Below are 13,867 nucleotides of genomic sequence, written 5' to 3'. Positions count from 1 at the left end.
CTAATGCGGAAACTCTCTCCCGGAGTTCTTTGCTTTCATGATGGAGGGTGTGGAAGGATTGGTTCAGCACCAAAGATTCTGCATGAGTCTAGATGGAAGGAACAACCTTCAGCTGAGGTAAATTAATGGCAAGTGCGAGGTGAGAAGTACTTACTTTAGCCCAAGACTTTGAGAACCTATCCATCTGGGCTAATGGTGACAAACTACCCATTTGAATCATGCTCTCCGCCCACAAGCTGCCAAGAGAACCTTTCATCATCAGAAGGCTTGTGGGGGCGTCATGTCGCCGAGCAAGAGCCGCTTCGGAGGGGATAGTGGTCCTGTAATGATGGCGGGTGGAGGAGGAAGGTTGAGAAAGGCCGACGTCAGCACCAGGAGGAGCGGGAGGTGGCTCGGGAATGGGTTCAGTTGGCACGGGGTCGTGACGATCGCCTGGGCTATCTTCCTCAGGAAGAGTGGGGGCAGAGCGGAATGCAGCTGGTCTTCCCCTGTAAGGGTTGGGGGAGGCTGCCAGATAGACAAAGCAAGAATGACAAGGGGAATGGTGTTGGAGCTAGCCACGGTGGCAGCGGGGGACAATTGGGTAATAGAAGAAATAGAATCAGGCGTTTGCGAAGTCAGACCTGGTCTTCGGTGACGCCTGTGAAGCAGAGGCTGGTTATCGGAGTTAGAATCCTCAGAGCGAGGTTGACCCTGTGAAGAGGCTGCAGCACCCCTGTCTATGGCGCCCCGACCGGATGAGCCTCGACCTGCGCGATAAAGGGCTGCGCGACCACGTCTGGAGGCCCGGGGGGCTCCTCGAAAGACGCGTCTGGCCAGACGGTCGGCTGGAGCACGACCCCGATCTCGGCTCGGGGCAGCAGGTGAAGGAGAAGCGTTGTGTGAGGCAGGGTTGGAAGTAGACTGAGGCGTTGCCCCAGATGAGGTGGATCCAAAATGAGGGAGTAGCCTCCTCTCCAAGATCACCCGACCGCGCAGCATTATTTCCAGATCACTGAGGGGCAAAGGCAAAACCTCTGATGCGCGGCGCAAAACCTCAGCTGTGGGCGCCAACGCGAAGAATCAGTCTAGTAAAAAATGAACGAAAGGGGGAGCTAAGCACAAACTTACCTAAGGAGTGCGGTGTTTCAGGAGAAGGAGGGCTCAGCCTGAAATAAGAAAGTAGGTCGCCAGATAGCAGTCTTGTCAGATTCAGGCGCCAATCCTCCATCTGGGTTGCAACCATATTAAAGTGGAGATCCATGTGGAACTCTTCCAATGCCGGGGGTAGAGGCAGAGCAAGTCGCCATCGCATGGGCCAGTCTGTTTCCTCTGGAAACCGGAGAAAAAAGAACTTTTTCCTCCAGTTAGCACTGGGAGGAGCGAGAGGAGAGAAGAAAAGCAGTGTGGTTGCGAGCTTGGAAATAAAAAAGACCGTCGGCGTGCCGAGCAAGAGCAAAGAAGCAGTAAAAAAGGGGAGCTGACCAGGAAACCTCACAAACTTCGCAGAGTATTACGAAGCCACATAAAATCTTTATGGAATTGGGAGTTAGCTGACCTAGGGGGATCTTGAAGTAGTGGCACACTCCAGACAAAAAAGGATGTGGGGGTAAACGGAGGCCAGATACAAACTGTTCAGTAAAGAAAGTACAATAACCAGGCGGAGGATCGAAGTACAGGTTCACACCAATAGGGATGATGGGGTGGAAGCTAGTAGGGATTTCATAAGTGTACCATAGGTCATCCCAATCCAACTCAGCGAAAGTCGAAGCGTCTGGGAAGTGCTCCGCCAACAAGGAGATCCAAGAACGAGAAGTCATTGCGAAAGAGATTATCTCAGGTGATAGAAAGAACAAACGAAAAGAAGAGGCTTGGAGAAGAAGAAGGAGCGCGGCAAAGTCTCGGAGGAAGTCAGTCGGCAGCAGCGACGCTTGGGTGCTCCGTGGTGGCGGCGAATCATAAGGGAAGGCAAGAAGCAAGAAGCAAGAAGATACTTATAGGTATGGCGGATGAAGGACATTTTCGTAAAGTTGACAACGGACGGTTGATGCAGCATCTGAGATAAACAGGGAACGCCCTATGATGATCCTCGGGAATATAACTAGGGGGCATTATAGGAAAGGCAGGGGTCCGAGATACGAAGTGCCCCCTAAGGAGATTGCCCCAAGCAGGTCAAGAATGTACGGAGGGGCCGTTAGGAAGGTGTGCAGATCAGATTAGCGGACTTCATGGGCACGCATCAGGAATAGAGAGCATGAGTCTAGCCCTCGCCGGGCTCGGTATAAAAGCAATTATTGAAGGAAGAGCGATGTAGCAGGGCAAAATGAGCAAGGGCGGGCAGACCGGCAGAGCTCAACCAAAGTCACGGATTGCCTACTAAGAAAAGAAACAAGCTAAGGATACGCGAAGGGGAAGCGATGCGATTATCCGGATGTAAGAGAAGATAAGTACAGTCATCCAGAGTTCAATACGACCATACGAATAAGTACAATCAGGGAAGGTTCAACATCAACACATAAAAGGTAAACATTACAACATGGTCCCGACTACACAACATCTGAAGAAGAGGGGACAGGGTCGCGGGAAGCCAACGGACGAAGCCCGGGGTCGGCTGGCACTATGTTGGAAGACGCAGGATCAGCGGACGCTTCAGAAGCAGCAACAGGAGGGGCCTGGGCAGAGATGTCCTCGGGAGCTGGATCGGCCGCAGGATGAGGAGCCTCCAGGAGGAAAAGTCCGTCATCAGCTTCGAAGGAATGGAAAGTTTCCTGCGGCAATTCCCTGGATAGGCGAGCTGTGTCCAGAAAGGTGGCAGGAGGTGCCGAGCGTAGGAAACCTTGCTCGAAAGCCTGCCTAACCCCACCAGTGGCCCCATGACAGAGCAACAAGACCATCCAGCGGCCTGTACGCCTTCAGCCGCTCTAATTCGCCAGCTCGGTACGCTTCCAAACTGTTCTTGTTCTCGGCAACCTCGGCGCGGGCCACGGATAAATCGCCCTGGCCTTGAGACACTGCTTCCTGGGCCTTCGATAACTCCGCTCGCAAGGATTGGAGAGTGGCTTGGCAAGCTTCCCACTGAGTCCGCATGGTTGCTTCCCGGCTAGCGGCAGCACTAGCCAGGGCCTGGGCATCGGCCAACCCCGTTTGCAGGAGCTCCTGACTTTGTTGTAGCGAACTCAAATCCGCCGATTGGGAGAGCAGCTCTGCCTCTTTGGCCTTCAGCTCAGAAACTGTCGCTTGATGACGATCTGCTTCAGAAGCCAAGGAAGACTCACTTGTCTTCAAAGCCGCCTCCAACTGTTGAAGTTTATCGAAGGCAGCATGGGAAATGGCCCGAGCAGAGGCCGCAGATTCCCCGGCGGCACGCAGATAAGCATCCAAGCTTCCAAGAGAAGGCTCGGGAGGAGCTGAGGAAGCCGCAGGGGGCTCTAGTTCCCGAAGACGTGCCTTGAGCACCGCGTTCTCTCATTGAAGCTTGGCCGCTCGTTGCACGACGCTCAGACTCGCAGAGCAGGTTTGCAAGTGGCCGGAAGAAGAGAAAGGGGGTTACAGAAACACACGGATACCAGGAAGAAGAAGAGAAAGAGCTTACCGCTACCAGGGAGCGAGCAATTTGATCAAACTCCTCCAAAGGGGAATTGCTCTCCTAGAACTGCCGATTGGCTGATTGCCAGGAGATGGCCAAGTCCCCATAGAAGTCGACCCTACCAAAGATAAGCGATAGGTCGGCAGCGGGCACGTAGGCCGGGTCGGTCTCTGAAGGGAGCCTCCAGGAAGCTTCAAAGGCCAGGTCTGCAGAAGCCAAGTTCAGAGTCGGCAGGGCCGAGCTCGGAGGCCCAAGAAGAGGAGAGGCGGAGGGAGCCAGCGAGTCCGGGGGCTGATCGCCAGAGGACGAAGGCGGGGCAGGCAATACACTCTGGATGGGCACCGGAGCGGTCAGGTCCAATGGCGGGTCTGCCACCTCCAGATCAGAGGCCTTCTCCCGGGCCAAGCTTGTCTCCTGGGTTGAGCTCGTGTCCGAGGACCTGGTGGGGGAAGAGATGCTCACTACGCGTTGACGGCGAGGAGGTGGAGGAGAAGTTGCGGTGACTGGGGCCGTTCTCTTGCCCTTACGCGTAAGGCGCAGCTTCATAGTAGGAGGGAGCGGAGGCACTTGCCCTGCTGGCGACGGCTCGGGTGCGGGTTGATCAGAGCGGCGGGGTATGACTGAGTCTGCAGGGCTGGGGGCTGGTGGCTCAATAAGCGCCGAGGCAGCTACCGTCTCGGAGGTTTGGTGTCCCGAGGGCTGTGGACCGGCGGAAACAGCGGGGTCAGAGGATAGGCCTTGTGTTAGCTCCTCATTCAGAGCTTGTAGAACGACCACCGAGGGTGTCTCCTGACTGGCAAAAGAGCGGAGGAGGGCAGCCACTACAAATATAAGAGGAAAAAGCACCTCAGTTAGCGAAGAGCAGCATACAAAAAAAATAACAACTTACCAAAAGGAGCTCTGATTTCCGTGGAAGCAGGGCTAAGACCAAAAGCGTGCAGAATGCCTTCTAGCATCAGCATAGATAGGCGAACAACAACACCTTTCAGCTTGTCCGCAGCTGCGGAGCAGGCAGGTTCATGGACGTGCAAAGGGAAGTCTGAAGCAAGGATGGGATGCCATTGGGAAGGCCCGGCTAAGGGGACGGGGGGCTTGAGGTAGAAAAAGCGAGATCTCCAGCCTTTATTGGAAGAAGGTAGGTCATCAAAAAACTTATGGCCCTGCTTGGCCTGAACGTTGAATACCCCCGCCTCGGCTCGCCGGAAGGAATAGAAGTGATGGAATAGTGTAGCAGTCAAGGGAATTTGATAAATGCGGCATAAGATGATGGTTCCGCAGACCGCTCGGAATACATTGGGGGCAAACTGGGAGATACCAATACCGCAATACTGACTCAACTCGGAGAAAAAAGGATGCAAAGGAAAGCGAAGACCGCCTAAGATTTGATCCCTAAAAACAGTGATAAACCCTTCGGGAGGAGAAGAAGGATGTTCATCTGGTGAGGGAAGACGAAACTCATATGCGGCGCCTAGCCCCAAGTTGGATTGCAGTGCAGACAGGTCGTGATGGTCTAAATCAGAGATGTAACGTGAATACCAGAAGAGTTCCTTACCATCCATGATTATGAGGAGCAAGCAGGCAAGGGGGATGAAGACAAGAGGGGTCACAGGTCGGGCGCAAGCAAGAGAACGAGGAGTTGCACTACCAGAAACGACCGCGAACGAAGGGAGGAGGATAGCGAAGCGTCGAAGTAAGGAAAGCGGACTGCCTTTAGGGTTTATAAAGCCCATTCATTCCTAGGAAACATCGAGGGTCGAGCCGAGTATCTTTTGGGGTAACGCGCCCCAGCGCCGTCTGATGGGAAATAAGCGCCGAAGGGTGCAAAAAAGGGTCAGAGGCTGGCGTCAGGAGGCGTGCGCAATAAAGGAGTCGGACAGGTGTCATCACGAGCAGAAACGCATTAAAGATCGACAAGGCAAGGTAATCATGAAAGGGCGTGGCCTCAAAAAAGAAGCATTCTTCGTGAAAGGCTCAAGGCTAGGTGGGAAGTTTCATAAAGCTACAGACACCAGGCAATTCAAAAGGGTCGTGAATGAGACAAAGCAGGTCAGCAGAAGTGAATGTCAGATCAGAGGAGTATCAAGCAGGCCTGCGGGGTGCTGTTTGCTCGGACCGTCCGAGCAAGTAGCTCTGCCTAGATAGCCCCTGATCTGAGCAGCTAACCAGGCGCATCGCGAGAACTGCGGGGTCATCATAAGCTGCAATGGCACTGTGGCCCAAGGGTTGAGTAAGGTTATTACACTCCCTCCTCTATCCTTAATTCTATATCGCGCATAATGCAATTGCAGGGAGAAACGCGACGCAAATGAGTAAGCCCAAAGCTAGCGATAACGACAAGATCAACCACAGCAATGAGGTCGGTATAAGTGAGATAGATGAAGGCGGAGAAGAGCAATGCGTCTATTCCTTCGCCGTTTGGAGTATTATTACTGGTCTCGAACCAGCGCCATCGCCACCGGTCTCGGACCAGAGTATTATTACTGGTCTCGGACCAGCGCCATCGCCACCGGTCTCGGACCGGAATATCATTACTGGTCTCGGACCAGCGCCATCGCCACCGGTCTCGGACCGGAGTATTATTACTGGTCTCGAACCAGCGCCATCACCACCGGTCTCGGACCGGAGTATTATTACTGGTCTCGGACCAGCGCCATCGCCACCTGTCTCGGACCGGAATATCATTACTGGTCTCGGACCAGCGCCATCGCCACCGGTCTCGGACCGGAGTATCCCAGACTCTCGCCCCAGTTCGAGTTATAAGTGAGCTCTATTCTCACGCCCAACGACCTTTCAGGTCGGCTCCCATGCGAGAATTAAAAGTAAGCCTTATGCTCACGCCCAACAACCTTTTAGGTCGGTATCTCCAGACTCTCGCCCCAGTGCGAGTTATAAGTGAGTTCTGTTCTCACGCCCAACGACCTTTCAGGTCGGCTCCCATGCGAGAATTAAAAGTGAGCCTTGTGCTGACGCCCAACAACCTTTTAGGTCGGTAGTCCCAGACTCTCGCCCCAGTGCGAGTTATAAGTGAGCTCTGTTCTCACGCCCAACGACCTTTCAGGTCGGCTCCCATGCGAGAATTAAAAGTGAGCCTTGTGCTCACGCCCAACGACCTTTTAGGTCGGTAGTCCTCTCGCCCCCGGCGAGTTATAAGTGAGCTCTGTTCTCACGCCCAATGACCTTCGGTCGGCCCATGCGAGAATTAAAAGTGAGCCTTGTGCTCACGCCCAACCACCTTTAGGTCGGTAGTCCCACACTCTCGCCCCAGTGCGAGTTATAAGTGAGCTCTATTCTCACGCCCAACGACCTTCGTGGTCGGCTCGAGAATTAAAGTGAGCCTTGTGCTCACGCCCAACGACCTTTTAGGTCGGTAGTCTCAGACTCTCGCCCCAGTGTGAGTTATAAGTGAGCTCTGTTCTCACGCCCAACGACCTTTCAGGTCGGCTCCCATGCGAGAATTAAAAGTGAGCCTTATGCTCACGCCCAACGACCTTTTAGGTCGGTATCTCCAGACTCTCGCCCCAGTACGAGTTATAAGTGAGCTTTGTTCTTACGCCCAACGACCTTTCAGGTAGGCTCCCATGCGAGAATTAAAAGTGAGCCTTGTGCTCACGCCCAACGACCTTTTAGGTCGGTAGTCCCAGACTCTCGCCCCAGTGCGAGTTATAAGTGAGCTCTGTTCTCACGCCCAACGACCTTTCAGGTCAGCTCCCATGGGAGAATTAAAAGTGAGCCTTGTGCTCACGCCCAACGACCTTTTAGGTCGGTAGTCCCAGACTCTCGCCCCAGTGCGAGTTATAAGTGAGCTCTATTCTCACGCCCAACGACCTTTCAGGTCGGCTCCCATGCGAGAATTAAAAGTGAGCCTTGTGCTCACGCCCAACGACCTTTTAGGTCGGTATCTCCAGACTCTCGCCCCAGTGCGAGTTATAAGTGAGCTCTGTTCTCATGCCCAACGACCTTTTAGGTCGGCTCCCATGAGAGAATTAAAAGTGAGCCTTGTGCTCACGCCCAACGACCTTTTAGGTCGGTAGTCCCAGACTCTCGCCCCAGTGCAAGTTATAAGTGAGCTCTGTTCTCACGCCCAACGACCTTTCAGGTCAGCTCCCATGCGAGAATTAAAAGTGAGCCTTGTGCTCACGCCCAACAACCTTTTAGGTCGGTAGTCCCAGACTCTCGCCCTTGTGCGAGTTATAAGTGAGCTCTGTTCTCACGCCCAACAACCTTTTAGGTCGGTAGTCTCAGACTCTCGCCCCTGTGCGAGTTATAAGTGAGCTCTGTTCTCACGCCCAACGACCTTTCAGGTCGGCTCCCATGCGAGAATTAAAAGTGAGCCTTGTGCTCACGCCCAACGACTTTTTAGGTCTGTAGTCCCAGACTCTCGCCCCAGTGCGAGACGTATGCTTGACTTTTGACCACCACGTGGGCTTGACTTCTGACCATCACGTGGGCTTGACTTCTGACTGCACCATGGGCTTGACCTCCGACCACGTTAGCTATCCGACCCTACTATCATGCACCATATCAGTTCACTTAAAGATAAGTCATGGAGTATGAGCTTTATCTTCGAACCACGTTAAACACATTTGTTTGAATTTGTTGTTTTACTTTGTTTATTTTCATTTTTCCGCTATATACTAATAAGTTGTAGGAAGAGAAGAGATTGAGTGGTTGTCTATTCAATCCCTCTTCTAATTGGACCATGATCTTTAACAAATGATATTAGAGCAAACTTAATCCTTCATCAGACTAGCCCTAGAGAAGAGCACTATCAACACAATGACCGACTCAAGTATTCAACCAGATATATTTTATTAGCATGATCAACTAGATAATCTACTTGTACAGTGCTTGCTTTTGATATCACAGATTTTATCGTTGACATATTTTCCTATAACGTATTTAGTCGGTCAATATTTAAGTTGTAAATTTTTTATGAAAATCAATAACACAGATATTTTGATGCTGACATGATCACATGAGTATTCATAGCATAGATAAGTGTATTTTTAATAACTTGTAGAAGAAAAAAATTTCTCAACATGTAAGACAATTCAAATTTATCGTGAGTTGATCGGCGTGGGTGACGAGCCATCTGGACTAATCTTGAAATAAGTTGATAAAATTTTAATAGAATCTGTTTAAATTATTTGATGGTATAAACTCATCCGATGAATCTAATATAATTTGACGGTTCTATGCACGACCATGCCAAGTGGTTAACCATATGCAATATTTCTAGCATGTGAACTAAAATAGAGCTTTCGAGGGATACCATACTGCGTATACTCTTGTTAATGCAAGGTTAAAATGAATTTAGCTGGTTGTTAGTTTCATAATATAGTTGAGATCTTTTTAATATTTTCTAAGAGTTTTGTTGATTCTTGAATATTTTTTTTATTATTGCTTATAGTTTCAAAACATGATAAATAAAGATTATATATTTATTTAGTCTTCTTTATTCACTCTTTTTTTTTAATAACAAAAGATAGAAATAGAAAAGAATAATTAAAATGATAATAATAAACTATATGACATTTTGGGAGCAAGGAGTAAATGGTAATAGCAAACTTACTGGGGTTATTTCCAAACAATAATTAAAAGTATCGGTGTAAAATGAAATTTTCTCTTCATTAAATAAGGATGCATCTTCTCTTTCGAGGTTATCCGCGTTAGGGTTCGGCAACGCTCCGCCTCTCGCCTCAGGTATGCTGATTCTCTCTCACTTTTCTTCTATTTTCGATCGTCTCTCCCTTTTGCTTCACGTGGATCAACGTGAACGATCCCTCGATCCGTTTCTTTGTGGTTTGTCAGACCGATTTATCGATCCATCATCAGATCGGGTTAGTAATTCTTGCATAATCTGATCTTAAAATCCGTTATGAGTTTGAACTCTGGCTCTTTTTTGGCTTTTCTGTTTTGTTTCTGCTTTTCAGAACTTAGTTTCTTCTGTTAATCTGTATGTCTTGTCGATCTCGACAAGTTTGTATTTGAATAGTTTTAATCTTTGTCCTTTCAAGTAACTCGGCGGAATCTTTGGTTTTGTCTAGATAAATATAGGTTCTATTACAGTGAAAGATTTGATTCAATTAGGTCTTGATATGCAGGTGATTAGGAGTTCCTGGTTGGTCTAGTTTCATAGTCTGTTATGTCTAGCAAGAAAGAAGAGAAGGGCCAGGCTGCGGCTGACCGGGTTAAAGCAGCAGCCCTCTCAGCTGCAAAGGGTCTTAGTAGGGCTCAAGCTGAGCGGGCTGCTACTGCTGCAGCCAGAAATGTGAATGCCTATGGACAGAAGGAAGAAGGACCGAGCCGATGGCAGGAAAGAAAGGAAGCAAAGCGCCAAATGTATCTAATGAGCACAGAGAAAGCTGTTAGATTGGGCGTGAGGAAGGATTTGAAGTCTTCTGTTTCCTCTGCTGGTGGAGCTTCGCAGTGCCAGAAGTGTTATCAGTCTGGCCACTGGACCTACGAGTGCAAGAATGAACGTGTCTATATTTCTCGGCCGTCTAGAACTCAGCAGCTGAAGAACCCTAAGTTGAAGATGACCTTGTCAGTGTCTTGTGAAATTGATAACCCTGACATTGAGAAGGAAGAAATGGAGGCAAAGCAAGCCGAGGACATTGGAAGGAATAGTGGGACGAAGAGCAAAAGGAAGCACCGTTCTAGTACTGATTCAGAGAAGGACAGCAGCGAGGCTTCTGTGTTTGACTCGGATAGTGAGTCTTCAGTGACTGGTTCTGAAGATTCATCTGGTGAATCAAGCTCCAGCTACACTTCTTCTGATTCAGAAGAAAAGAAGCGAAGAAGAAGGAAACATAAGAAAAGAAGACATAGAAGGCATAGTTCATCCTCTGATTCTTCTGAGTCTGAATCTGAATCTGCTTCAGATAGTGATTCTGATGATAAGAACAAGAAGAGGAAGAACAAACGACACAGCCGCAGGCGTTAGGGTGATTTCTCTTTTGTATTAGTAAACGTCTATTAGTTATGCTTTGTGTAATTGCACTTGATCTGATATTTTCTTGAATGATGTTGTATTTCTTGAACAAATATTGAATGCTTTCGTCTAGTTAGTTAAATTAAATAATTAGTGTGTGTTTGAGGTAATTAGTTACTGAATTTCGAGGCCAAGCCAAGCTATGTAAGAATATTTCACGTGTATTTCGGATAATATTGTGAAAGGATACTTCAATTGTTAGTTAATTAATTTTGAGTTGGAGCTACAGATTGTTGATACTTTGCATGTTGTCGTTGTAGTATCAAATTTCCTATTTTATGTTTTTCTTTAATCACTTTTGACTTCGTTGGTTATTATACTTGTTATTAGATAATAGAGCTCTTTATGTTTTATTATAAGATCCAGAAACGTGCACTGATTTCTCGATGAACAGAACGAACTCTCAAGCGTAGAGTTTGCAGGAATTGAACCATCAAGTTTCTCACTCCCTGTGCTTCCTGTTTTTTACTAGTACTCTTCCACTAAGCTTTTTGTCTTCTTTCTCGTTTGCGTATCTATCGGGTGTCTCATATCATCCTTCGTACTTCTATAGACTTCGAGTATACTTGTGTATATTGCTAAATCCCTGCCTGCATACTTGGACGTGCACATTAGATCCTAATGTGAACTTTAATTTAAACCCTGTTTTTCAAACTTTCAAACATCAAACTACTCGGAGTACTAGTAATCCATTTTGGAACTAACATAAGAGACAATTATGTGCATAGCATAGGTAGAGTTAGTTGTTAATGGATTAGTTGATTGAAGGATAAGTCAAGGGACCATTTCGGCGATAGAGTTTTGGAATCGGCATTTGGACATGCAAAGACTCGTTCAACAATTGCAATTTATTAAAAAAAGCTCCAGTTCATCCATCATTCAAAGACGTGCATGCACCTTCATTTCTTTACAAGAAATCGCACCCAAATCAGTGATAGTTTAAGTTTCTACTCTTAATTCCCCGTGACCAAAATGAACAAGCAAGCATTTCTTTAATAAATTTGGAAAATACAGATGTAGCAAGCATTTCTTTTATAAATTTGGAAAATACATTACCATGGAACTGGGCCGGGACGGAGAGAAATGATTCCCTGAACTGAACTCAGAAGAAACAATTGATTATTCATGCAAATAGAAAATTTATTTTTGTTTCAAAAACACGTTTTAACAAAGAGCCATCCAAAACGTGCTCAATCCATCAACTTAATCTCTATCGCCAGCCAACCACGAGAAGATTCCTCCCGACTTCCTGATATTCACTAAATGCCGCCTTCGATCGTCTCCTATACAAATATTAATACCTCGCCCAAAAGGCAATCGCCACCTTCATCTATCTTTTCGATTTCTACTGTCCGATCTTTGCGCTCGATCGATCGAGCGATTCGAGGTCGTTGCATCTCGGAAGCCGGCCACTGTTCCAAAATCCATCCTTTTCGGTGGTGGGTTAGGCTTCCGCTGTCAACTTCCCATCGCCGAATCCTGTCCATCATCGAAAACTCTCCTCCAAAATCTTCGTCTTTTTCGGTGGATTTCCACTTTTCGCGAGACATTGAGCTAGGCTCGTGATCTCTGTCACCTTCTCGCTGCTTGTTGCTGGCTCGAAGAAGAAGAAGACCCTGTTTATGGAATCCATGGCGTGAAGGCCGATTCCATTTATTTTTATGAACGTGTGCGCGAATCTTTGCCGAATCCGCTTCCTCCAAATCCAATCCTTCTCCGTGGTCTTCCTCTACTGGTTCTATGTCTTCTCCTGAACAAAGATTGGATCTTGGGAGCCGCCTTTCGCCCGCAGTCAGTCTCGGCGGCGCCGCCGCCGCCGCAGACTGGATGAGGAAGCAGAAGCGGAAGCTGTCGAACAGGGAATCCGCGCGGAGGTCGAGGATGAGGAAGCAGCAGCACCTGCAAGACGTGGCGACCCAGGCGGCGGACCTGGCGAGGCACAACGCCGAGATGGCGGCGCAGGTAGAGGCGCTGAGCCAGCATCACCGGCGACTGGAGGCGGAGAACGGCGAACTCCGAGCGCAGGCGGCGGAGCTGGCGGAGAGGCTGTGGTCGCTATCCGGGGTGCTCCGCCTGGTGGCCGTGGACGCGCAGGGGATGTGGCAGCGCCACCGGGAGGCCTTGCCCGCCGCTGCGGCTGTTCCGTTCATGGGTGACGGCGTTGGATCGGCTTCATAAAGCGCCGAGCTGCGCCGAAGTGGTCGGTCGGCTGGCTTAATTTTTTTTTTTTTTTCAATGAATATTTGTGTGCCTTCCAAGTGTTCTTGGTCACCTAAAGATGGCCATGCCCATAATAATGAATTAACACATGAGGTGATTGATACTTGTGATAGTTTGTAAATCATTTGCACTGATTGTCATGTCTAGCTTAAGGCATCTTTAATAATAAATAAGATATTTTTTTTATGGACAATACTAAATGGTTAAAGTCTAACTAGTCAGAATACATTTTGTATATTATTATTAAGTATATTTTAGTAATATTATTTCTATATATTAATTACATACCATACATTTTGTAAATTATTATTAAGTATATTTTAGTAATTTATTTCTATATATTAATTACATACAATTCAATTCTGACCCGATCTCTTTAAATATATATAAATCCTAAACATTATCTCTACAATGATTCAAATTTTTTTATTGAGATTTTTAAATTTTACAAACCTCTCGTAAAGCTTATCTCTAAGTGATGGTTTGGACATTTTATATTAAAGAGCAAAAATTAAAAATTAAAAATATGAGTGTTATTAAAAGACGTTCCATTCTGTTAGAATATCCATATCAATTATTTTAAATTAAATTTTTTCCTTAAGTTTTACATTTTGTATAAAAAAAAATATATTTATCATTTACCCTATCAATCACTTAAATATATATTTTATAAATAATAGTTCTCTAAATTTAAAAAATAGAATTCATTCATTAAACATTAAAAATAGTATTTCTCTCTTCTCTCTAATAATAAAAAAATTCTTCGTCCTCTGTCTAATAATAAAAAATAGGAAGAAAAGAGAAAAAAATAATTTAAAAAATAAATAAATGATAAATTATAAGAAAATTGATGCATTATGTAATGAAAAATAGATATCTAAAATTAATAAAATAGTTCTTTACTTTAAATTATAAATTTTAGATAATTCTGATGTCCTCTTAATTCCCTCCTTTTTCTCTCTAATCTATTGTTTATATGGATTTGGATTATTTTCATATCAGTTCATGATTGACCGGGGAAACGGGCGAGAAAACACTTAATACAATTAAGGGGTATTTGGTTGAATGGAATAAGAGTGGGGAATAGG

General features: G+C 46.9%; 3 protein-coding genes across 3 annotated transcripts; 2 read left to right on the top strand and 1 right to left on the bottom strand.

The window, feature by feature from the left end:
- Positions 1-2,525: 2,525 nt before the first annotated feature.
- Positions 2,526-4,527, bottom strand: LOC122043593 (helicase SRCAP-like). The gene is made up of 4 exons (XM_042604205.1): positions 4,455-4,527; positions 3,688-4,386; positions 2,843-3,386; positions 2,526-2,760 (listed from the first exon to the last, which is right to left on the bottom strand). Exons 1-4 carry the CDS (start codon positions 4,525-4,527, stop codon positions 2,526-2,528), a joined length of 1,551 nt encoding a protein of 516 aa, XP_042460139.1.
- A 4,663-nt stretch (positions 4,528-9,190) lies between these two features.
- Positions 9,191-10,785, top strand: LOC122040943 (zinc finger CCHC domain-containing protein 10-like). Its single transcript, XM_042600432.1, has 2 exons — positions 9,191-9,268; positions 9,670-10,785. The coding sequence occupies exon 2, from the start codon at positions 9,711-9,713 to the stop codon at positions 10,509-10,511; it is 801 nt and encodes a 266-aa protein (XP_042456366.1). The 5' UTR covers positions 9,191-9,268; positions 9,670-9,710; the 3' UTR covers positions 10,512-10,785.
- Positions 10,786-11,843: 1,058 nt separating this feature from the next.
- Positions 11,844-12,927, top strand: LOC122044467 (ocs element-binding factor 1-like). Its single transcript, XM_042604934.1, has one exon. The coding sequence runs from the start codon at positions 12,300-12,302 to the stop codon at positions 12,735-12,737; it is 438 nt and encodes a 145-aa protein (XP_042460868.1). The 5' UTR covers positions 11,844-12,299; the 3' UTR covers positions 12,738-12,927.
- The last annotated feature ends 940 nt before the right edge of the window (positions 12,928-13,867 follow it).

Source organism: Zingiber officinale, chromosome 2A (assembly GCF_018446385.1).
Source record: "Zingiber officinale cultivar Zhangliang chromosome 2A, Zo_v1.1, whole genome shotgun sequence".
Taxonomy (NCBI): domain Eukaryota; kingdom Viridiplantae; phylum Streptophyta; class Magnoliopsida; order Zingiberales; family Zingiberaceae; genus Zingiber; species Zingiber officinale.
The sequence above is the reverse complement of the archived record's forward strand: the minus strand, read 5'-3'. Positions and strand labels throughout refer to the sequence as shown.